This window comes from Varanus komodoensis, unplaced genomic scaffold (genome assembly GCF_004798865.1).
Source record: "Varanus komodoensis strain SLA01 unplaced genomic scaffold, ASM479886v1 scaffold1, whole genome shotgun sequence".
In the NCBI taxonomy this organism is placed as follows: Eukaryota; Metazoa; Chordata; class Lepidosauria; order Squamata; family Varanidae; genus Varanus; species Varanus komodoensis.
In genome coordinates this window covers 130,653,550-130,677,849 of record NW_025335268.1, presented here as the reverse complement: position 1 = coordinate 130,677,849, position 24,300 = coordinate 130,653,550, and the positions used below count along the sequence as shown (strand labels likewise).

At 40.8% G+C, this 24,300-nt stretch overlaps 1 protein-coding gene across 7 annotated transcripts in view; it reads right to left on the bottom strand.

Moving 5' to 3' along the window:
- SRGAP2 (SLIT-ROBO Rho GTPase activating protein 2) overlaps positions 1-24,300 on the bottom strand; it is a 200,730-nt gene that overhangs the window by 80,968 nt on the left and 95,462 nt on the right. For all 7 annotated transcript variants that reach the window (XM_044446203.1, XM_044446211.1, XM_044446238.1 and 4 more), the window contains one exon: positions 1,587-1,649. In XM_044446203.1, coding sequence (XP_044302138.1) covers positions 1,587-1,649 — 63 coding nt within the window. The remainder of the gene's footprint in view (positions 1-1,586; positions 1,650-24,300) is intronic.

The following is a 24,300-nucleotide window of genomic DNA, read 5'->3' as shown; positions in this document are numbered from 1 at the left end:
TTTTCCTTAGCCGTAAACTCACTTAAACCATATGAGAGGGGTAAGTTGCCTAAGTAACCAATAGAAGATGCTGAAAGATGACGGCATGAATGACACTAGTTGATGTATAGACAAATGAACACGTGACAATATGGCTAATGTTATTCGGCAAGGGAACCATCTCACAGAACCAATGAAGGGACAGAAAAGCATTGCTGTTGTTTGCAGGCTTGCATTCCTCGACATGCCTCTCCACTAGCAAATCTGCAGCTGCCGAGGACCAATAGTAAGGGTTTGCCTGTGAGCAAGAACAGGGCTTTCCTGCACAACACAGCTGACTGCACAGAGAAAGCCTCAAAAACCATCAGAATGTGCCAAATTTTAATTAGGCATCCCATCAAAGCTGAGAATATCTTGAAATTGCTTTAGAAGATGCAAGGTTTTAAAAAATGGGTCTGCCAAATATCCCTTTCAACACAGAACTGAGGGCACTGGCTCCTTCAAGAAAATAAGAGCCTATGATGTAGTGCAGATAGACAAGTGCATCCATTTACATATAGGGGCGAAGGAGATCAGGCCTTTCAGATAGAGTCTTTTGGGCTCTTCCCTCTTTAGCTATGGTTTAGGCTCCAAAGTTCAATTCTGATAGCATTTATTCATAAAAACAGGAGGATGTTGGGAAAGGATCAGTGATAGAATTAATGGAATATATGGAAGGTGAGGAACATACTTATGGTATCAGAAAAAATATGTTTATTTGATTTTCATTAGTAGTGGGGCTAGGGTGATAAGAGGACTACCTTTTTGAAATTTAAATCTGTGGATGACAAGTCTAGCTGAAGTGGCCCTGTGTTTCTAGGAAATTATGTAAATGAAAAGCTTACAAAGAACACACCCACAATATATAAAGATCAAAACAGAAACAAGGGACTGTTTTAGGAAAATACTTTTAAAGTAACTTTGCCAACTTTAACACTGATCTAAGATGTAGGACAATGTGTTGTACTGAGTGTGCAGTAGTGTGCGTATGTACACACAAAGAGTACTTGTAATGATCTAACAAGCAGCATTCCACACTGGGTGCCAGATACAGAGCTGTAGCTGGTAAAACATACTGGGATGCTGAAACATTAATACTATAATATAATTAGCAATCTTAACCTGCTGCCACCCAGCCAAATCTTTAAAAAAAGGTATACAAACACCTACTATAAATCAACGTTTAGAGGAAATTTATTGCATCATAAAGTTTATGAGGAGTGCGTTCCTTACATGTGGAACAAATGGGACCAACTGCGTATGGTCTGCTTGCAGCCAAATTTGATCTCAGAGTTGTTGCTATTGCACAATGCAGCACCAATGATGTATTTCAAAACTATTCATAGCTAATGTAGAAGGTTATCAGACAACAGAAAGAAAGGCAATAGAGATGCAGCTGGAGAATTAAAATGGAGGAAAAATGATACTGACAGTATATAACTGAAAATACACACTCCTTGTAGCCATTCATCACTCCCAAAGCTTGATTGCTGCTATTGCAGCAGTCGGAGGAAAGTCAAACATTTCTCTCCTTCCTGAAAAAGGGCCAAGAAAGCAACTTGATTTACCGTGTAGAGCTCATTCAGGACCTTCATCAAGTCTTCCTGGAGCTGTTGGCCAACCTCTTTGCTCTGCAAGACAAAACAAACAAACATGTTAACTGGAATTAAAAGAAGGGAGTTAGAAGTGGATCTAGGCATGCTGCAAGACTCAAAAATATTCTAAACACAATTGCCTATTAATCAAACTGACAAATCCAATCAACATTCAGCTTAGCTCCCAATTACATTCAAATCAAGCAGTTTTAATAAAATGAAATGGGTTCTGCACAAGGCCAGCCAACTGCTGGTAGTGTCTGGTCAAACCAAGCATTCATTTCAGGAGAGAAAAAAAACTTTAATAGTTTTTACAGGGAATTCATAGCTGTTTTCAAATGCTGAGTTAAAGTGAACAAAGGGGGTGGGGAGAGGGTGCCAACTTTGCAATCAACAGAATTCAGACCTCTCTCAAAGATTCTCAAGTCTCAGGGGTTCCACAAGCATCTATAAAGCCCTAAATGGCTTGGGACCTGGATATCTAAAGCAAGGCCTGCGCCCATATATGCCCTCCCGCCCCTTGAGATCAGCAACGGATGCCCTTCTCCAGGAACCCTCTGTGAATGATATTAGGAGGGTGAGTACCCAGAGGACGGCTTTCTCTGCGGTGGCGCCCCACCTATGGAATGCGCGCCCCAGAGGGGTCCGCCTGGCGCCGTCGTTATTTGTTTTTTGGCACCAGGCTAAGACCTTTTTATTTAAAACTTATTTTAATTGCTAAATTATTGAATTAATTAGGATTTTAAAATTAGCTGAGAATGCACCGGGGGTTTTTTAATGTTTTTTTTTCTTTTAAATTGTTATATTACTATTATTTATGTTTGTTTTTATGTATTCTTTGTGAGCTGCCCCGAGGCTTTGTTGCGATGGGGGCAGCATAGAAATGTTTTAAATCAATCAATCAATCAATCAATCACTTGTGCTGTAATGCAAAGCACTTGTTGGCAAAGAGCAGCTTCGCATAGTCCTAGCTGAGTGATGCAGTTTCTAGGAACTTTGGTAGCTAGTCAGCCCATGTTTGTTTTGCTCAGCTACAGAGAGAATTGATAGGAAAATACAAATTGATCACATGAAGAGATCCTCGTGCACACTACATGTAGCAAACTAGGCTTTCTCCTTCTCCAGAACAACAGACTATTCTTTAGCAAAAGCTCTTTATTCTCCAGTGCACTTCCAGCAAACACAGAGTGGTTTGTTGAACTCAATCTAACAATTACTTTGGAGCAACCTCCTTTTGCATGGGTCCTCAAACTATGGTTCGTGGGCTGGCTCCAGCCTGCCATGGCCGTCCATCTGGCCCGTGCCGCTGTTTGCCGCCCACACGCGCGCTTGCTGCACAGGCGGGGAGGTGGTGGCTCGTTCGCTCACTTGGAGATGGTCCCCAAGCGAGCAAGCTGCCGCCTGCCTCCTGTACACATACGCTTGTCTCTGCCTCGCAGCGCAGGCGGGCAGGTGGTGACTTGCTCGCTCGGAGATGTGCCCGATGCCTCCTCATGCGCACCCAGCAGCACCTCACCAGCCTGCCGGTCACCGCAGCCTTTCATCTGGCTCCCCGTTCAAAAAGTTTGAGGACCCCTGTCCTTTTGAGTCAGAGTCTCCTTACCAATGGCAGGAATGAACACTTGGACCCATAGGCAAGACTGAATCGCCTCCAACTGCAGTGTTTTTATTGGTTAGATCACTCAGGACCCCTGTTTACTTACAGCAGCATGCTACCGGGTAGTGGTCCTCACAGCCAACTACAAGCTTTTAGAGCATACACAGAGAATTTTATAGTTTCTGAGTCACATGTACAAGCAGGGCAGGTGATGCCGAAGTAAGGAGAACACAGTGAAAAAGTATGTGAAAGAGCTGCAGAGGAGACTTAATACAATAGCGCTGATTACAAGAGATTGACTTAATGATTCAGGAAGGCAAGGATTATTGTAACACTTAGCTGAGAGTTCGATCATGCAAATTAGGGTGATTGCAATGCTGCTAAAAAAAAAAAAAACCTTCTCTGACTGCCTTATTAGTTTTGCTGCTGTTAGCACAAGAATAGCTGCTCTCAGGCAAACTAAGAGTTTCAGTATCTTAAAGAAAAAGCAATGCTAAACAGTAAGCTAAACAGTACCTGGCTTGGAATTCTGCTCCTTTCTGAGAAAGGGACACAGATTTGATTTTATAACACAAAGGCACATATAAACAACCTTTTTCTATAAGGATTTATCTGAATTCCCCAACAGTACCCTAGGGCTGCTTCTTCTGAGGTATCTTGTGGAGACAGAAACAGTCAGAGCCTGAAAACATTCACCCATGCACTCGTAACATCCAAAACAGTGTAGTACAATGTGCTCAGCGTGGGGCTGTGCTTGAAGATGGTCTGGCAATTACAATTGCTACAGAACAGGGCTGCTTGGTTGGTGATGGGAGCCCCTAGAGTAGCCCACATAATAGCTATACTGAAAGAACTTCATTGGTTACCAATTGTGGACTGGCCCCAATTCAAGGTGCTTGTGTTGACATATAAAGCCAGAAGCACCTTAGGCCCTGGTTATCTTAAGGAGCGCCTGCACCCATGCATGCCTACCTGGCATTTAAGATCGATGCAAGGGGCCCTCCAGCATGAGCCATCCCTTAGGGAGGTGAGAAGGGGGGCTGCTAGGAGGAGGGCCTTTTCTGCAGCTGCTCCCCATATTTGGAATGCTCTCCTCAAGGAGATTCGCCTGGCACCTTTCTTTATATTCTTTCTGGCACCAGGCAAAGACCTTCCTTTAAAAAAAAACAAAAAACACCACTCTAACAGTTAATGCCACTCGGTCTTCTGTTTTGCATTTTTGTCCGTATTTTATTGATACTGTATTTTAAAATGTAGTGGTTAGTTTTTATTGTGCTTTTATTGTGTTTTATCTTGTGACTGTGAGCTGCCCAGAGGTGCTGTGGCACAATTGGGTAGCATAGAAATGTGTTAAACAAACAAACAAACACAGGCAAGCCCCTTCTCTGTCTGTAGTTGATTGGCCTTTCTTTCCCAATTTTGCATCATGGGGTCAAGAGTTGTACCATGCCCAGCTGGCTGTAGTAGTTGTTCCACATGCCCTTCCTCAAGCTGTAAATCCTGACCATTCTGAATGTCCTCCTGAACATGTGGGAAGGGTGCCCTTCACTTCTTCCATTTCAACATCTGAGATGTTTGGTTCAAAGGGCCCATCTTTGCCTGATGAGTCCAATTCTGCCCAACCTTGGAAAGCATGCCAAGAATAACAGTTTCTTTCATTTCCCAACACTCCTCATGTTAATATTCATGTAAGCAAATGGTTAAGGGGAAAGTCTGGTATCTCCTCCTTTCTCATTTTAAATCTTCACATTGTAAATATATTCATTTGAGAACTGAAGCACCAAGTGATGATTACATATGTGAGCAGTTCATAGCACACCTAACACCAAAGACATGATCTCATATGACTTTAAATGGAATGCTTTGCAACAATGTCTGGTCACACACCCAGCTACCAGTCATTTAATGTCAAGTAAACAAGTGGTGTATACATATACAAACAATTCACTTTAGAATGAACAGTGCAGGAGTGAAGTGCATTTTTCTTGTCATTACTTTGGTTGAGACATTGTTAAGATCCATATTGCAGCAGTGAGCAGGAATAAAACCAAAAGTAAACAGAACTCCCAAAATGCATGATTTGAGGCCCACAGGTGGCCCTTGCGTTGAGGATTCCCCACCCCTATACTACATGGTTCCACTTGTTATGTGTGATGGGGACTGGGAGGAGCAGAAAATTTCATTAGATATTGTGTGTGTGTGTGTGTGTGTGTGTGTGTGTGTGCGCGCGCGTGTGTGTGTGTGTGTGTTGAGAGAGAGAGAAAGAGGAGGAGGAAGAGGAGAATGTTACAACATATTTTCCTCATTTTTAAGTAAATCAATTATTGTCAATCTGAAACATGCAATCCACTGTGTGCTAAATTATTGTTTTTCCACAAAAGACCAGGTACCCATGAAGATACGTTTGGCTCTCAGCCCTGTTGAATATGACCACTAAATCCAATAAAGGAAATTTTGTGCTATCACAACCTGTACAGAGCTGCTTACTCTATTTTTAGAATATAACCTTGATGCCAAGAAAAAAGCACAAAAGAAACCCCACCCAATGTACTCCATACTCATACACAGTCAAGTCTCAGCATGCTTCCCAGGATCTAGATGTGAGACTGTCCACAGCTGACATTACTGAAGTCTATTTTTAACAGCAAAGAACCACAATACAGTTATTCCTGTAATAACACTCAGCACTTCAGATTAAAAAACACATTGGTTACTGAGCTGCCCAGTTAAATCCAGTGTGATGTGACTTATGAATTTGCTTGCTTTGGTAGAAGGATAAACATGAAAAAGAAATAAAAAATAGGTAGCACACAAATGAAATGATCAAACCTTGCTGAAGCTGGACATTCTTACTATTCCTTTTCCAGTATCTTTTTTTACTTGCTATAAGGCACAATCCTATGCATGTTAAGACTGCAGAAAGTCCAGCAATTTCCACATTCCTCAGTCACATGACTGGGCGAATCTGGGAGTTGTAGCACCCTTTTCAACCTAAACATATAGGACTTAGTCCTTAATCTAGCTCATGGTAACTAACTGCTATCTGGAGTCTAAATTAGTAAAGTGCCAATATTTAAAAAGCTATGCTACTCTGTCAAGTGAATTGCAATAGCTAAGCAAAACGGCTTCCAGGAACAGTATCAATGCAACCTAGTGTTATATCTTCTGTGTTCACGATCCACACCCTGCCAAAACAGAATTAAAATCTGGTTTTCACTCATGGGTTACTAAAAAGACATTAAATTATGTTCTCCAGATTCTGTGTCAGTTACCTTCCGTTGTCTTTTCACTCTGGGTAGCCTAACTTCAGTCCTATTCTGGTAGATATCTAAATCTTCTAATGAATTATACTGTTCCTTAGTTTCCCCCCAAATATCTACAGAACCTATAGGAGATCCAAAATGTGCTGGAACAATAAATACCCCTTGGAATAAAATACATTTCTATCTACTGCATTGCTTTTTGATGATTTATATAACTTATGAAATGCTTCATAAAATAACTATCTCTAGACCTTTAATAAATGCTGGCTGTGATTTATGGGAGGGTTCCAATTTGGCTGGACATCTCTATTGGTCTTTGGCTTGTGAATGGTTAATACAATTGAGTTTAGTACACTAAAGAAATGTTGATGTGCAACTCTGTGCTGAGCCACACATGAGACTTTGGTTAACATAGATCTCCACTGTAAAGGAAGTAATAAATAAATAAATAAACAAACAAACAAACAAATAACGACCTTATGCCATGAAAAGTTTACAAGCATCTGAATCCAAAGTGTTAAGATCACCCAGGTAAGCCACCTGGAGAAATTTGGCTATTTGGTAGTATAGTAACTTAATAAGGTAAATAGTGTGAAAACAGTCATTACAGAATGATAGTGCAAATAAATTAAACAGGAATAGATTGTTTCCACAATAAATAAAACACTCACCACTACAATCTTATTCAAAAGGGCTAAACACTTGAAGAAAGGAAGAGAATGCACCTTCTTCCACCTTCTTTCACATGTTAAGCAGAGTCATCTGCAAAGGGGCATCTATTCAGTTGAATGCCCATAGATATGGGATTCCTGTGCAATCTAGGGTCTTGACTGTATGGAGTATACCTGCATGCATTCAGTTCAAAATGAGTAGGTGCTTCTTTGTAAATATCCGTGTGTACATTAGGGGTGGGGCCAGGAAGTGTAGCCTAATTCTTCCTTCACCTATTTAGGCCCACATAGGAGGAGTACCTCGGTCTTAAACTTATGTAAATAGTGTATTCCATTTACCAAGTCTGCTTAGCTCAGCTTAGAAAGCTTTTCTATGTTTGCATGGCTATTTACTCTCTTGAAATTACATTATTTCTTTCTAGGAAAAATATTAATGTTGTGAGGAACAAGGAGAAAACTCTTTACCTTTATTATACAACAGCATAGTTGTACTTGCATAGTTATGCAATCGCCTAACGCATGATACCGTGAGGACAATGCAACCAGTAAAACAACAATTAAATGCAGGCAGATGTTTCCTTTCTTCCCAACAACAGTTCTGAGAAGGGATGTATCAAACAGTATCTCTGTTTATTTGAACAGGCTGCTGAAAGGATTGTGACTTACTGCTTCAGCCCTGGCTCCCTACGGAGACGGGTATTGTGCTTTATAAGCAATGTTGAAACTCTACGCTTTTTAAAATGAAAGGGGCCTTTGGAAATCCAAAGAATTTTTGACACAGAGGCACACTTAACAATCATAGTCTTGTAACAGTCGTCCAAGATTACTATGCTATGCAAAAGGAACTAGAACAGTGGCTCTCTGATCTACAGAGTGCCCTACATTACAACCTTTAAAAAATGTAATTAGCTGCCTTAAAGCATGACAGAGAAGGAAACTGGGGATGTCAGGGAGAAATTCCCTGACTGAAAACCTGACCAGGAGGACAAAGAGACAATTATTTACCATGAAACCTGGTAGGACTCTCGCCCTTCTTCCCTGTCCTCCCAAATAGAAGCCTGTTTCTCCCTAGAATACTACAGTGGAAAAGAAAATTGAGGCAAGGAGAGGCAACATAACACCATGTGTAATAAAGACATTTTTCCAGCATTTCATTTTTCAGGAAATTTTCCCCAACAGGTTCCAAGAAAACTGATTAATCAAGAAAGATCTTTGAGCTGTTAGGTCACCGAACATGTCAACTCATTGTATGGAAGCTGTGAAACAGGCAACTTCCATGCAAGGAATTATTAGAAAAGGGATCAACACATATTGAAATGATTTCATGAAAATTTAAGGTGTGGCCAAATTTGGAATACTGCATGGTATTTTGGTGGTCCCAAATCAGAAAGGAGATCAACGTGTTAAGGTGCAGAAATGAACAACTATCGCAATAAAAGGGTTGAGTGTGTTCAGTAAAAGGAAAGACTGATGCATTTGGGCTCTCTTTGTTTAGAATAATAACGATTAACGGGGAAAAGAAAATAACAGACATTTGTTATTTATTATTCACAAATTAAAAAGAAAGAGAGAGGTTGTTCCTATTCTAATTCTTGAACACTTTCAATGAAATAGATTGCTTGGAAATAGTTTAAGAATGCAGTTAATTCATCTAATTTTTCAACAAAAATCACTGAAAGTCACTGGTTCATACACCTTTAAAAGCTGTGTGAGGTCTTCAACAAATCCAAGCATGTTTATCAGCAGATATGATGGCTATACAGAACCTTTGCTTTGAATGCCAATAATGGTGCTATCCTGTGTGTATTTAGAGAGATAGCTATGCTGGTTAGCTGTAGGGCATTTTCTGTCTAAATATGCCTAGCATGGTGCCCTAAATGACTGAGTACCAGTCGCTAAGAGGCAGCAGTTCAGAAGGACTCTTTTATTCTTGTTCTGCTTGTGGGCTTCCCAAGGTATGTGGTTGGCCACAGTGAACAACAGGATGCCAGATCAAGACAGACCTTTAGGCTGACTCAGGACTTTCCCAAGTTCTCTGGATGGAAAATATATTGCTATAAACACAGAATACACACACACACACACACACACAGACACACCCTTTGGGTTTTTTTCAGCTTAGAAGAGGCAGCTTCAGAACCCTGCTAAGCAACATACTAAACGATATAAACAGCCTCTGGCCAATAACAAATTCCCAGGGTGGCTCACAAATTCACTATTCTGACCAATGAAAATGCAAACAGTGCCCCCTTCCCAAACCCAAGTAGGAATAACTGAATCTCTACATATTCGAGTCAAAAGCTGTAGGCAAACCTAGTAGGATTTTGTAACTGTTTTTTTTTTTTCTTCCTTGGACAGCAGATCTTGGTGCTACAGCACAAATGACTTTTAGAAGTACCTTCAAGTTTTGGAAGTGTAACATGGGAAGCTGCTGTTTGAGAGAAACAAGCCTAAAGCCCTTTTAAGTATGATTATTCAACTGTGCAGCTCTTTTGATCCCAGACACTATCAACATCTGCTAACTTTAGCTTCTCAGTTATCTTCAGAGATTGTCAATCCATTCAAAAAGTATTAAATCAATTTTATACAATTCAAAAATTTCAGCATGGCAAAGTTCAGGTTACTTGATTGTGAAATTTCTCCGAATGGTTGTTCTGTGCCAATTTTAGTGCTGGAGAGCACCTCCAATAGATGCAATTCAGAATTTTGCTGCTTGGATCATTTACCACTCATCATTCTAACCATATAATGCCACCTTCAAATTCCCGAACTGATTTCCCCATTTCCTTCTGCATCTGGCATGAACTTCTTGTCTTTATTCCTTAAGCATTCAATATTTGTGTCTTCCCTGCTCTCATATCCAGATATATTCCTAGACCATCACCACTCCAATTCTACCTCCCGCAGATATTTGCAAGGCTCCAACTCTCTTAAACAGTTTAACCCTTTCTTCCTTGCTGCTTCGTATATTCTTGAAGCTTCATTGAAGAGCCCCTGGATCAGGGGAAAACACCTGGGTATTCTCTAATTGACAGTGCTGGCTGCAACTTAAGGAAACTGTGGTCCAAAACATCTGGAAGATACCAGGTCGCCTACCTCTGCCCCATATGGTGTCATTATGTTTGGCATTCACCCAATGGGGAAAAAACAGTGCAGATATACTGTTACTTATAATTAGTTTCAAAACCAAAAGAATGGAATACCAACATGAGGAGGAGGAGAAGGAAAGCACACAAGTCTTTTCCCAACCACAGACCAAGATTAGGAGATCAGAAAGCATTATATTTGCATCAAGCCAAAGATCCAAGCCCTTGCTTTGGAATCAAAGCATTCAGTCATGAAAAGACATAGTTAGTTGGCTCAGGATTTTCTAACAACACAATTTAGCTCAGATTACAAAAAGCAGAAACACTAACAAAGAACAGTAGGGGAACAAAACACAATCTAATTGTAAATGATTTTTTTTTTGATTGATCACCACCCTGCAGTACAGGCAGGAGAAAGTCTTTGAAACTGGCTGCATTCTTTGTTTCAGAAGAATTCCCACAATGGATGAAAGTAGTAATCCATACTGTTCATTAATTTGCATTTAACAGAATCCAGTACTTTTTAGATAAAGGAACAAGGCATTTAGCCGTGATCAGTTCTTTAACTTACATGTATGTTTTATTATTGTTGCTGTTTTGTTGTCATATGGATTAATGATGTACCCAATCTGTGTAATGCTCTTTTTCAACTAGACAATACAGGTTAATCATCAATGCAACCACATGGACACTTGGTTATCTCTTAGTGAACAAAGAGGAATACCCTGGAGAGAAATTAGTAGTAGAAACATAAAATAGGTGTTCACTACATTATATCCTCCTCACTGACTAAGCCTACTAATTATTATTTTGTTCTTTGTCTTCCTTCCAACATGAACAACCTGTTAAGAAGCATACTTAATTTAACACTGGTCCTTATCCATGTCTTCATATGAACTTACAGGTTCATGTAACAGATTAAGTTACTCACTTGTGACCCCCAAAACTATTCTTCAAACAATAAAGCATTAAAATAAGCAGAACTGTCAGAATGTTCAAATGGTTTGAATTTTCATTTTCAACATGTGCCCTCAGCTCCTACACTACCATCTCTGGGTGGCCAGATTCATTTCTAAATAAATAAATCAAGGCTGGAAGTCTGACAAAGGAAAGCTATTATGACTGCTAGACTCTGCCCTCCTCCCAAAAAAGCAGTCTCCCAGTAACAGAGGAAGTTTGCAGCTATATTCTCTAATTATCTTCCAGGACAAAGGACTTGAGCAATTTGGAGTTGTTTGAGCACTCCCTGCATTGAAAAAAAAATATATTACGGAGTTTTTAACAGTCTGCTTCCTACTATGAAACAAAGCGTCCCAAAACCTCAACATTTCTCACTAAAACTTTCATTATTGTGGCTTTATTGCCAAGTTGTCATCTAGTGGCCAAGTCATTGTCTTTTCTTGAATGTACTTGCTACCATACTATTGGTTTTCTGCAAAGAACTGTTTATACATCATGCAAAAGTACTGAGGCAGCAGTTGCTTAAGGAAGTGTGGAAGGTCATTATGCTTCTGAGCTGAAAATTCAGGGTGAAGAGGAAAGAAGACATGCATAGAAGGAAGTAAGGCAAAGTGAAAGACTATGCTAAGCTGAAATTAACAGAATAGGCGGCATGGAAATTCAGGCAAGAGAAATCATGGTCATAAAAAGCAAAGATCACTTTTGGGAACCCCAGGTCATTGCAATTCCCAACACAGTATGAGGATGAAGCTCACAGCAAAGGGTTCAAAGTGCTGACTGAAAACCTGTCTGAATAAGGAGAATATAAGGCAATAAGCAATGCAAGGACAACAAGAAAATGGTCAATAGTATTGGCAGGCATCATTAAAAATGAGAGGCAAAAATGCTACTGGGAATGTGAGGGCAACATCCATTGGTGTCCTTGCAAAAGTCAAATAGCACTACTGGAGTGCCACCAAATATTTCAGTTGCACAAACACTTGTGCACTGCATTAGTGGACTGCATGCTAACAGAACAGATTGTCCATTCCTGAGATTGTATGTGCAACCTCTTGCACAAATGGAGGTCAGCAGCTGAAGTGGCTTAAAAGGGGGTTCCTCCAGAGCATCTGCTGAATATGAAGGGCATCTGCTAAAAAAAAAAAAAAGAGGACAGGAAGCAACACTCTCTCTTTTAATTACAGGTAACACCTGACATATGTACAATGATTGTTTTCACAAGGGACTTGACAGATAAATCAAGAAGTAATATGCAAAGGCAGTTTCAGTTGTATAGGCAGATAAGCCCTGCTTGGAGGTCAGGCAAGAATTACTCACCGGAAGAGCAAGAAACATAAATTGTTCTTTTAGCAATGGACTCACAACCATATATGCATAGCATTAAAGGCAGCTGACCTTTTACATGGCATTCTTGATTCAAAGTGAGTATCGTGCTTTCTTGCTGCATTAGTGAAATTGCTGCATTAGTGATTTTTTCCCAGCAAGGCAAAAGGGGCACAAGTATATTTATGTGCAAATGCACGTGCGCACGCCTCTTCCCCAACGCCCTCCCACCCCCATTTTGGTCTGTGAATGAATCACGCGCAGAGCTGTAGGTCATCGCCACAGTTGACTGCAACATTAATTCTCAGAATACTACACCAGCTATTCAAGGCTCTCTTTGTTTCCCCAGTGCAGCCTCCATCTAATTTAATCAAGATTTTTTGGATCTCTGGCAGTGCTTATTTGGTTGTTCCGCATTCCACTGAAAATTACAGCTGCAGCTTCAAAATATTTAGGACAATAATAAATAGGCAAGTTAGATTTTTCTGTCAACATTTTATAGCCTAAATATAATACTCTTGTGGTTAGAATCTGGGAAAGAAATAGCAGTTTGTTGATTCAAAATAATCAGTATTGAAACCAGCAGCATTAACCCTGTTGCTAATGCAGAAATTAAAAGGATATTTAGGGAGTTGGACTCAATGGTCCTATAAGCCCCTTCCAACTCTACTATTCATGATGATTCTGTGCTTTCTCTCCATACTATTTCTTTGGCCAGTAAGGGGACAATTATATAGTCCTTTTGCTATTTTGTCAATACAGTCAGTAAAATCAAAGCTCTGGCTTTTTCTAGTTTCTAGGCTTTAAAGGTAGCCTTTCCAACTCACCAACTGCAATAACCATCTGTGGATTAAATAAGACCAGTATTAGACACTGGAGTTCCATGTAAAACTTGCATGCATAAATAAGCATCAAGAAATTAACCAATGAATAAAAATCAAAACAAAAACAATAAATAATCTGATTACCTAATGTCATCTATCAGCCAAAATTTTGTTTCTTTTTAAACATTTTCTAAATCAGCTGAGGGCACCAAAAGGGCAAAATTCTACTTTACATGCAATAGCTTTAAGGTGTTCACACAAAACTTGGCATTTTATGTGCAAAACCCTAATGGATGTGTATGATCTGAAGGCTTCTTCCTGAAGCCACATAGTTCTGCGCCTGGTCAGTGAGTGGATGGGAAACAGCATGGAGACCCTCTGGGTGGTGCCTTCAGCTTCATCCTGGAAGTAGGGCATGATACAAAATAAAGTATCAAAGCACACATCATACACATAAAGGCCCCAGTTAGCCAAGTACTGGTTGAAGCCTCCTACTGCTTACACATACGGTGTTAAGCATGTGTTTATTGCAACACACTGCCTGGGTTCTGGGAATAATTCTAGCCTCCTTCCGGGCAAGGGGCTCAGATGCTTCTGCTTTGATTAACTGCAGTTCAGCATTATGTCAGAAAGTTTATCAACGGTTGAACTTAACCAAGCTTTCTTAAAAACAACCAGCTTCATGAACAACAGTTCAAAGCCAGTTTCTTTTATCAAATTAACCAAACAGATTTGCTAGTTTGTCAAATTCAGATGACACAGCAAACAGATGAGCACATCTTTCTGTACTGGATGATCTTGCCCACATTGGCCCCTCTTCTTCAGCTGCCTGTACCCTCTTAGGGGTAGCAGAGCCACCTGTGTGGAGCAGGTGTCCTGGGTGGAATAGGGATTTGCCAGAATAATGGCTAAGACCAATTACCTGTAGAGACCTTGTGTTAAAAAACCATGAAATAATGTGCCAGTCATTCTAACTGATGAAGGACAAGAGATTCTCTCATGCCTAACCCTGATAGATAAATCCAAGTGCTATTTCCATCATGAATTTCATTACAGACTACTTTTTAATGTTGTGCAATAGTGAGGCTACGTTATCTTCAATTGTGACAAATTAATTCACTTCGACAAAAAGTCAAACCAACATTAGCTCACCTTAGCACTATTATATAGCTCTTTGGCTCATAAATTTGGCTTCCCAATTGCAATCCTTCTTGCTGTCATAAATGCTGTGAAATCAGATACCACATTTTCTCCAAATGAAATGAAACATGAAGATGGCTTCAAGAGGCAGACTTCTCCAGCCCACTGAAATGTTTGAAGTAATGTTCTGTAATCCAGTTTGCACAATTTCAGTGCCACTTATGACAGGTTCTTGCACCTCACCTTTGCTGATGCCTTTTTTATACTGTTAGGAAGAATCTGTCTGGACATGGTTGGCTAGAAGTGTCACAACTGGATGATCGATCAGGCACTGAAAGACGGCCACCGCCCATCCCTTAGAAGACCTGAATCCCAACCAACTCAAAGACCCTGGCAAAAACAAGCAAGCAAAATGCTATAAAAATGGCCAACACAGACTCTGTAAATAAATATAGGGAAAGCAAATGGAAGTGAAGCATGATTATAATGGACAGTTCATTTTCCACATTAAAAAGAGCTGATTCCAGCAATTCCTCCAAACCACAGACAGAAATAATCTTTCCAAACTTATACCAGAGCTAATGTAAGTAGGTTAGCCATATCCTTAAGCTATACAGTGACTAACCTGCAGTAATATGCTTTTATAAATCATATCAAAGATGTTATGGAGCAATGAACACCATGTCATAGACCTGCTTTAATAACTAAACATACATAAAAATGTCTCTTTCCAAGAGAGCATGGCTGGATTGAGATAAATGGGAGGATGCTTTAATATTTGCTGCTGGGTGTCTATTCTGGGTGGGAGATGATCACTTATAACTCTGAACCATACAGTTTAGGGTGCTACTCTCTCATTGCTTGAAAACTGGGGAATAGAGGAATGCAACAGTGGGTTTACTTAAACACATGACAAAGGGGGCTACAAAGAGTCCTAGGCACCATGTTATAAGCTTCAAAACAACTTAATCTGGCTCCAGCATCTCTCCATTCCACCCCAGTCAATTTCACAAAACAAGTCACATTACCTTAAATTGTGGCATGTGCTGGGCACAATTTGTCTAGTCACCTACCTGGGCATGGCTTATGGTGTCATCTAAACCAGGTTTGTGGAAGAAATACAACCCTCAAATGACCCCACAACAACCTATAGCTTATTTGAAAATTATTTCCCCCATCAACAAAGCATGCTACCTGAGTTTGGAGAGCACAACAAGCTACATGTAGGTAGTTGTTTGGGCAAAGGGTGCCATAGCTTAAACCAGTCACAGTGATCATGTGAACCAGATCATAGAGTAAGTGACCAGAATTTTGGTCTGACCCATCTGACCTATCACGACCCCATGGACAACATTCCTCCAAGCCTTCCTGTCCTCCACCATCCCCCGGAGTCCACTTAAGCTCACACCAACTGCTTCAGTGACTCCATCTAGCCGCCTCACTCACTCACTGCTTAAAGGCTCTGATTAGACAGAATTCATCTTCTTTTCCCTCAGTTATGCAATATGTTACCTACTATACACTAGATTAATCTATTAACACCTTACCTGTACCTATTAGAAGACCCTGATCTCAACAGAAAAACAAAAGACCCTGGCCTGGGCACTCTGCACCTCTGAAGCTGGTGAGAAGTCTTTGGGGGTGCTGGAGAAGGTGACTGTTTGTGTTTTAAGATCTTCTACAAACTGCCCACCCCGCTATCCAGCAATCTTTGTCACCTCACCTCAGCTGAGCACATCAGTGCAGAGCGGAGTCCTGTGGCAGGGGTGTCCTGGAAAAGAAGCACCCCTTTGCTATGCCATGAGGGTAAGAGTGCCTTTTACTTTTTCTCTTGCTGCCTCTTGGTTTGTACCTGCGAATGTGGCCATAAGCCTGGGATTGTGCCTGGGAGGGAAGCTATGGGGCCATGTGGGGCAACTGTGTAGTGATGGGTAGAGGGAGACATTGTTTTGAACATACTGTTGTAAACAGTCCAGGAATGTTTGGCTACTGGGTGGTATAGAAACAAAATGGACGGACGGACGGAAGGTGCATATACTAGTTCTGAAGCCAGCATTGCTTTATGAGAATTTTGCCATTCAACAAAGATCGATTGTTTATTTTCTATAATGCCTAATAGCTGAAGCTAACTAGGTGGTAGGTAAACAACAACAATAAATACAATAAAATGCAATATAAATTAAAGCAATAAAACATCATAAAACATTAAAACCATACTTAAGCCCTGTTTTTACGCTTGAAACAACTAAAACCAGTCCATTCCGGTAGGCTTGCAGAAAAAAAGCTGGCAATAGCCCTCCACCGCTCCCAAGTGCCAGCTGGAGTTGGTAAATGCCTCAGCAAAGAAGATGGACTGAATCTGATGCTGAAAAGATTTGATTGCTTCCACTAGAACTTTTCCTCCATTTGCACTCTAGATGTCTCTTGCATTGTTTCATAGCTGTCAGCTCCAGGGGATACCAAGGTGTCATATGAGCTCTGCTACAGAGAGGGTACGCAAGAGTGATCATGTCAGCTGCCTGGATTGCTAAAGAATGCCGCCTACACTTCGAGGATTTTACTTTACATCAAGCACAACTGAAAGCAGGATCTGTGGTTTTAAAAGGATCAATTTTGCATACTGTAAAATCTCAGTAAAAAAACTGCAAGGTGTTTCCTAGTCTGTATTGTGAAAAAATATTGAGAATGTCCAGAAGATTTTTAAAAGGGGGGATGTGGGGGGAGGATGGAGCTTCAATTGACAACCTGGCTCCTATGGGCACCTACGGGCACCAATCACTAAGCAAACCAAGTGTTGGATGACTTAGATGGGTTGCTATCCAGCGTAATAAAAGAGATGGATGATACTAAAGCTCCAGAGTGTACACCTTTCCTTGGTGGGCATGAGGAATCAGGTAGATGTCTAGGCACAAGACTGCAACCAATCTCAACATCAAGAAAAGATGCTTCCAGAACTGCCTCCTCATAATGAAGTCTTATAATGCAATTTGAACTTAGTCACTGGATGAACATATGGAGGAAACAGTGTCATGGGAAGTAAGATTACTTATCCTACAGGACTCCAGGGAAGGAAATGGGTGCAGAGACAAGCACACAGAGATAAGCTCAGCTTCCTTATAGATAGATTCTTGGTATTGCCATACATTTACCTTCCACTACAGATGATAATGTGCCTTGGGAGTCCATTTGCATGCAAAAATGAATTGTACACAATCAAGATACAGGCTATTTAAACATTGTACATTTCAGATTTCTTTTGCTATAGCATGCTCAAAATAAAACAACTAAAGAAACTAGAACAATCTGTCTGCTCAGAAACTAGCCAGAACTGGAAGTGGGGGAGGAAGGGGGGAGACCTTGCACAATTAAGACAGATTTGTTGACACCCAGAGATGTGGAGGAAGCCAGCATCTATTTTACATATAAAATTGTGCAGAGAAAGTAAAGCGGGAGAAATTTTATATCTTTTCCCATAAAACCCAAACCTGGGTTCATCCCATGAATCTTATTGGTTGGAAGTTTAGGACAGATAAGAGGAAATATTTCTTCACACAGTGTATAGTTCAACTATGGAATTTGTTGCCACAGGAAGTGGTGATGGCTGCCATTCTGGATGGCTTTAAAAAGGGATTGGGCAGATTCATGAGAGAGGAGGCTATTTACTAGCCTGGCTGGCTATGTGCTGCCTTCCTTTACCAGAAGTAGCATGCCTGCATACATCAGTTGCTGAAGAGCTTGGGCAGAAGGAGGTGTTGCACCCATTCTGTTTGAAGGTTCCTGTGGGCTGCTGGTATGCCACCATGTGTACAGACTGCTGAACTAGACGGACCTTTGGTCTGATCTGGCATTTATTTATTAGAATTTTATCTATGCCCATTAGCTATAAGGCATGGCTTTTCTTATGTTCTAATAATGAACTATAATGCAAATATGTAGGCTGCCTTTTTGTGTCAAAATGTGGTAATATACAAGGGAGCCGTATCAAAATATATTTCCTTAAGGGGCATTCTTCCTGATTAAGGAAGCTGAAGTCTGAGTTCAGAGAACAAGGTAACACCATGTACTAGGTTTGAATGTAGGTTGTCAATGAATCATGAGTTTTTGTTGAAACATGGGTTACAGTGTTTTCTGAATGATATCCATGATTTGTTAACCACAGATCACATTACAACAACAAACCATGGGTTCTTTTCATGGGTTGTTTGTGGTTAAAAAAATCTTTGTTTTGTTAATCTGTCTGGGTTCAGACAGTGTAACTCACTTTTCAACAGCTCACAATTTAATGGCAACCCACACTCACTCTAAACCCAACCTGTGAGTATGGGGTTATCATGTTGTCAGAAGCTTGTCAAAGAGTGCAATCCTATAAAAAGTTAGGCAGAAAAAGTTCTACAAAGCCAGCATTCCCCAGCCCACTATGCATAAGCCATTTGCCAGCAGGAAAATATCGCAAAACCTATAAGAATATAAAATTATAAAAATATCTAATGGTGGCACCATGTGAAAAAATCACACCCCTGTTAGAGATGTGAAGGCTTGGGGAATAAAACCAGAAGAATGATTTTATTTTAATCCCCCCTTTTTTTGTTCTGGTTTTTTCCAGGAATGTTTGGAAAATTAGGAGGGAGGACATTTTTCTCTATTAGCTCTGGTCCCCCCAGAATTGTTCTACTTTTTTCTCCCTAAGTCTTCATCTCTCTATACTCAAACAGAAGCTTGAGGTCAAAAGGAAGGTAAACAGAAGGTAAAAGGAAATTAAAAATGGACCTGAGAAGCTGGAGTGACAGTGGGAAAAATCTAAGGAGCATGCTGCTCTTTTCTGTAACTCTGTTCTGTTTGAAAGTAATAAATCTAGAGTTAAGAATGAGCACACAGCAAAGCTAAACTGCAGGCAAATCAAAGAGGTTCTCTACAAAGATAAAAGTGAGAAATCAAAAGAAGCCCGAGAAAGAAGAATGAAAGCAATATCAAAGCAATATTCTCTCCAGAGCTATGCAGGGAGATGATCAGAACTCATCATGATCCAACTTGCATGGTTCACACCTGAACTTCATTTTACCTCATATGACGCTCTATAATTAATTAAAAGCAATACAAAAACAAGTTACTTTTCCCCCAGAGGCAACAATCGGTGTATTTTTCAACCATCTAAGGCTGTGAATTCATTTCTACCAGACTGAGATTTTTGCTTTAGCAGCAGAACCCTCATTATTTTTCTTAAACTGCATGTTGACGACCTGGAAACTGATCCTGAAATATAACAACATGATGGCATGTCACACTTCATTTCACATTTCAAATAAAGGTGGGGAGGTGAAACAAGACTATCTTCATGCTGCTGATGCACAGGGCTCTCAAGTATCTCAGTGATTATGACCGGACACTGAAACTTTTTATACCTTTGGCTGTGTATCTGCTTCCTAAAATGAATATATCTTGCTTTTTAAAACTAGGGGCCCTACATTCCTGGAAAGAGCTTGCTTCCCTGACCTTACATTTCCAACTGTGCTGTGAGGGAAAGCTGCAGTTATCAGACACAACTAAAGAGAACCCAAGCTCAGTGTATATGTCATATAGCTAGAATGCTCTGGAATCCAGAGTTTCAGAACTGCCCAGACAATTTTGTGTAAAGCAATGACTTGCAAAACGGGAGGATTTAAAGCCAAGCCTCATGCTTAAGCATAGGACCCTCCTGGGATTGTAGCACTTCAGAAAACAGGGTGAAAGTTTGAAAGATTTTCCTCACACATACCAGAAACCCTTTCCTTGAACAGCTACATCAACATGAAAGGTCATTGCTAGCCTTCTTCCATATAGCATATGGATTCCAGGCATCTTTATTTCCTTCTTTCAGAAGTAGAAATATGCGGTTCTTCTCAGTACACCCCCAGAAAGGAAGTAGTAGAGCAAAGCCACCCAATAACATCCCAGTCTGTTTTGCATCTGTCCCCCATTAAACTAAAATAGGCATAGCTGCACATGTAGCTCCTTCACTCCTCCCTTTGCTGTGAGCTGTAATTAAACCAGGAAATCTCTAACTATATAGTTTTCTGTTTCATCGAAAACAGGAAACTATAGTAGCTTCCAGACTAAATGTGGTTTATTGCATAGGAAGGAACAAAGGGACTGAGGTGTGGGGGAAAGGCTTAATATATTCAAGGTATGATAGTCTGAACTGGCACAGTGACTAGATTTGCAACACACGCTAAGCTATGGTGGGTTATAAGCCCTTTTGGGGCATGTTCAGACATCATGCTAAACTATCCTTGAGAGAATTAAAAACAAAAACAATTTTTTTTCAGGGAGATTTGCACAGATTGAATGAAGCACAACATCCTACCAGTAATTGCTTCAAAAAAAAGCTGTCATGTGGAGTGGGAGGAGCCTTATTACAGACAGCCTTAGCCTCTCTTTATTACACCTTGAACTGGGGATGAGGCGACTAGATGGAGTCGCTGGGGCAGTGGGCATGAGCTTGGCTGGACTCCAAGGGATGGTGGAGGACAGGAGAGCCTGGAGGAATGTTGTCCATGGGGTCACAATGGGTCGGGCACAACTTTGCGACTAAACAACAAATAACAATACTGTCCCATCACAGACGTCTCAGGATGGATTACAACAACAACAAAATAGAACAAAAATAGAAGTAAAAGTAGCTCAGCATCCAGTGTTCACTCTTGCCTTTTACAGCGCTTCTAAACAGGGCAAATGGATAGGCATTTTATATTGGGATTATCTTTTGTCCACTCTGCACAATTATGCCCCTATTTTCCTGTCTGCTATGTGGAGTCTCATCTTGCTAGTGTCCATGTAGGATATTCCACTCTGGTGCTTCCCTTGACAGCTACAATATACAAGGACATTGACAAGGCACAAATGCACATAGCAGATAGGTGAATCTCCTCACTTGCGAAGGACCAAAAGAAAGCATTTCTGTATACTGGGGGGTGGTGCCTGAGGTCTAGTCCTTCCACAGTGTCATTTCAAGAACAGTGGAAGGGCAATCACTGGCAAAGCAAGCTGGAAGTGGCACTGGCAAGAGGAATGGCAAGGAGGGGTTCTTGCCACTCCGGCCAGGTGTCTGTGGATCCAACTGGGGAAGTCACATTGTGACATCTTAACAAACCACCCTGAAAATAAGCCATTGTCAACAACTCTACTGTAAGCCATAGGCTCTTGGTAGTTTGTGTGTGGTTAACAAACTGGCTGAATCACCCATGCTGGATTCACAGGTCACAGTAAGCCACGCTGACACTCACAAAGCTTACTATGGCTTATCATGTCATATAGGCCCAGTTAGTGAGACAGTTGACACTATCATATCTCAGTGTATGAGAATGAATGAGCCTTTTCACCACACCTGTGGCCCCTTTTGCTCCACCATATGCTGTCAACTATGGTTAGACCAGGCAACTTCCAATGAGCTACAGTGTCTTGGTTCCACAGTTTCAGGGTAGTTTGTAAATCATTGCACCCCCACCAGGTTCAGGTATCATTACAACTCCTGCCTAGTGAGGGTATTTAGGCTAATTAGACAGCTTGCAAGTAACACAAATAGGGAGGGACAATGAGCCACTGTGGCTCATTTTCCCTCCGTGATCATGCAGTTATTTTAGTGTAGCTTATTGTGGTTTCTAAACCTGGTGTGGATGTTTCAGCATTTTGAACAGCCCTGAAAGCCCAGGGCTTACAATAGGGTTTTTGAGAGTGATCTGTCCTCATGTCCGAACCTGACAGCATGGCCTGTCAGCACCTTCTTGGCACAGGCTACTGAGTCACCTGGTAAGAGCACCGTGAAGTCCTGCCACTCCTCACAATCTTGTTAGCAATGCCACCAGCCTCCCTTCTCCCTCATCTGTGATATCTGCCCTGCATTTATAAATAATGTTTGGGATTGTTCTGAATGCATTTGTCAATTTAAAAATGAACTCTAGAACTATACAAATGTGTTTATAATTTGTTTATTATTATTTTCCTAGTCCTACACAAATGCACAGAATAACATATCCAGTATATACAAACTACAGTAGCATGTTTACCTTGCCATTTTTCTGTAGCTTATCCACTCCATTTTGGGGCTTCCATTAAATGCTAAAGTGGAGTAAGTAATTTATAAGAAAACACACAAATCAAATATACTACTGCAGTTTATATATCTGACAGGCAAATTTGTACACTTGGGAAGAACTGTGGAAAATACTTAAAAAAACATATTTGCACATCTGAGAAGCACCCAAAAAGCAAAAAAAAAAAAAAAAAAGGAAGGGAGGGAGGGAGGGAGGGAGGGAGGAAAAAAAAGGCTCATGTAGCTAAGAAAGTGAGCTGAAAAGAGGTTGCCATTGGTGGCGGTGGGAAGCCAGTAACCTCCCACTTTTCAGTTGTATCGTTTCACATTATACATTGAACTGACAGTGTTACTCTGCCTGCCATGGACATACTTCAGTGCTTTTCTTGACTATGAACTCCAAAAAGTGGCAGCTGAACAGGCAGAACTGTTAGGGCAGGTGGGTGTAATTACTGTAGGAATATGGGTGTATTTACTTTATGGGTGTACATACTGGGAAAATAGGTTGGGTTTTATTTTCTTTCTCTGTTGTTCTTAAGTGTTCAAGTACGCACTTGTGAATGACAGAAAAAGAAACCCAACCCATTGTTGCAGTAAGTACATACACCTGCAGTAATTATACCCACCCACTCCAATAGCTCTATCCTGTTCAGTCACTATTTTTGGCATTCGGTGTCAAGGGAAGGGCTGAGGTGAGGGTGGAGAGACTGACAAGTGTCACTTCATGCTGTAAATATGGTGAACGGATGAAATTTACTTGCTGGATTTCATCACACAGAATACTATGGGTCAGTAATACCTTGGTTCATGAACGCTTCTGTCCATGAACAATTTGGTTCAGCAAAGAAAGTTCAGCAAAATTTTGCTTCTGTTCATGAACTCCACACCGGTCACAATCGCGGCCATCTTCCCCACATGAACATGATCATGGCCATCTTCCCCGCACCGTGACCACGTGTCAGAGTGTGTTCAAGCAGGGAAGATGGCCACGATCATGTTTGCATGAACGTGGCCATCTTTCCCGCTCTGACACAGCATGGTTGCGGCTTCCTCTAGACCATGGTTGCAGACTCTCCCTCCAGACAATAACCTCCTCCCCACACAAATTCCTGTCCTCCACACCAGAAGTTGCCTCAAGCAAGGTTAGTGTTCTCTCTCTTCATACAGTACTGTAAAGTACTTTGTTTCATATTTTTGCGGTTAAAAAAATTGCATATGGTTCAGAACAGAGTAACCTTATTTACACTGAAACTTATGGGGCAGAGTTGAATAGAAATTTTAGGATTGCCCCCTAAAATTTCCAAATAAAACTTTTAAGTCTGAGTACCCAGAGTTCCAAATCAGATACTGATTGAAGCATTTACAAAGGCTTGTATACAACCAGTACACAGTGAGAAATACCATCTTCAAATGGAATATAAATCATTGTATCTTGTCATTTAAGACTTGCCCGTTGGTTCTTCACTGCTTGCATTTCTTAAGAGATTCCAGGACCACTTCAATAGCCCTCATACTAGTAATTCCTAAAGATTATAAAGAGAGGGCAGTAAACACCTCTGGGAGCCAGTGAGAAACTTTAACAACACATTTTGTCTCAGCCACCACTCAAATGTTGGCTTTGGCAGTAAACCTGATTTCCTTATCACCCAAGATACTTTTGAAGTGGCTGGCAGTCTTTTATCTATTGCTCAAACAAATGAGACCCTTCTTCATATCACAGCCCTGAAAAGGATCTCTTCATCATGAGATATGAAGGAA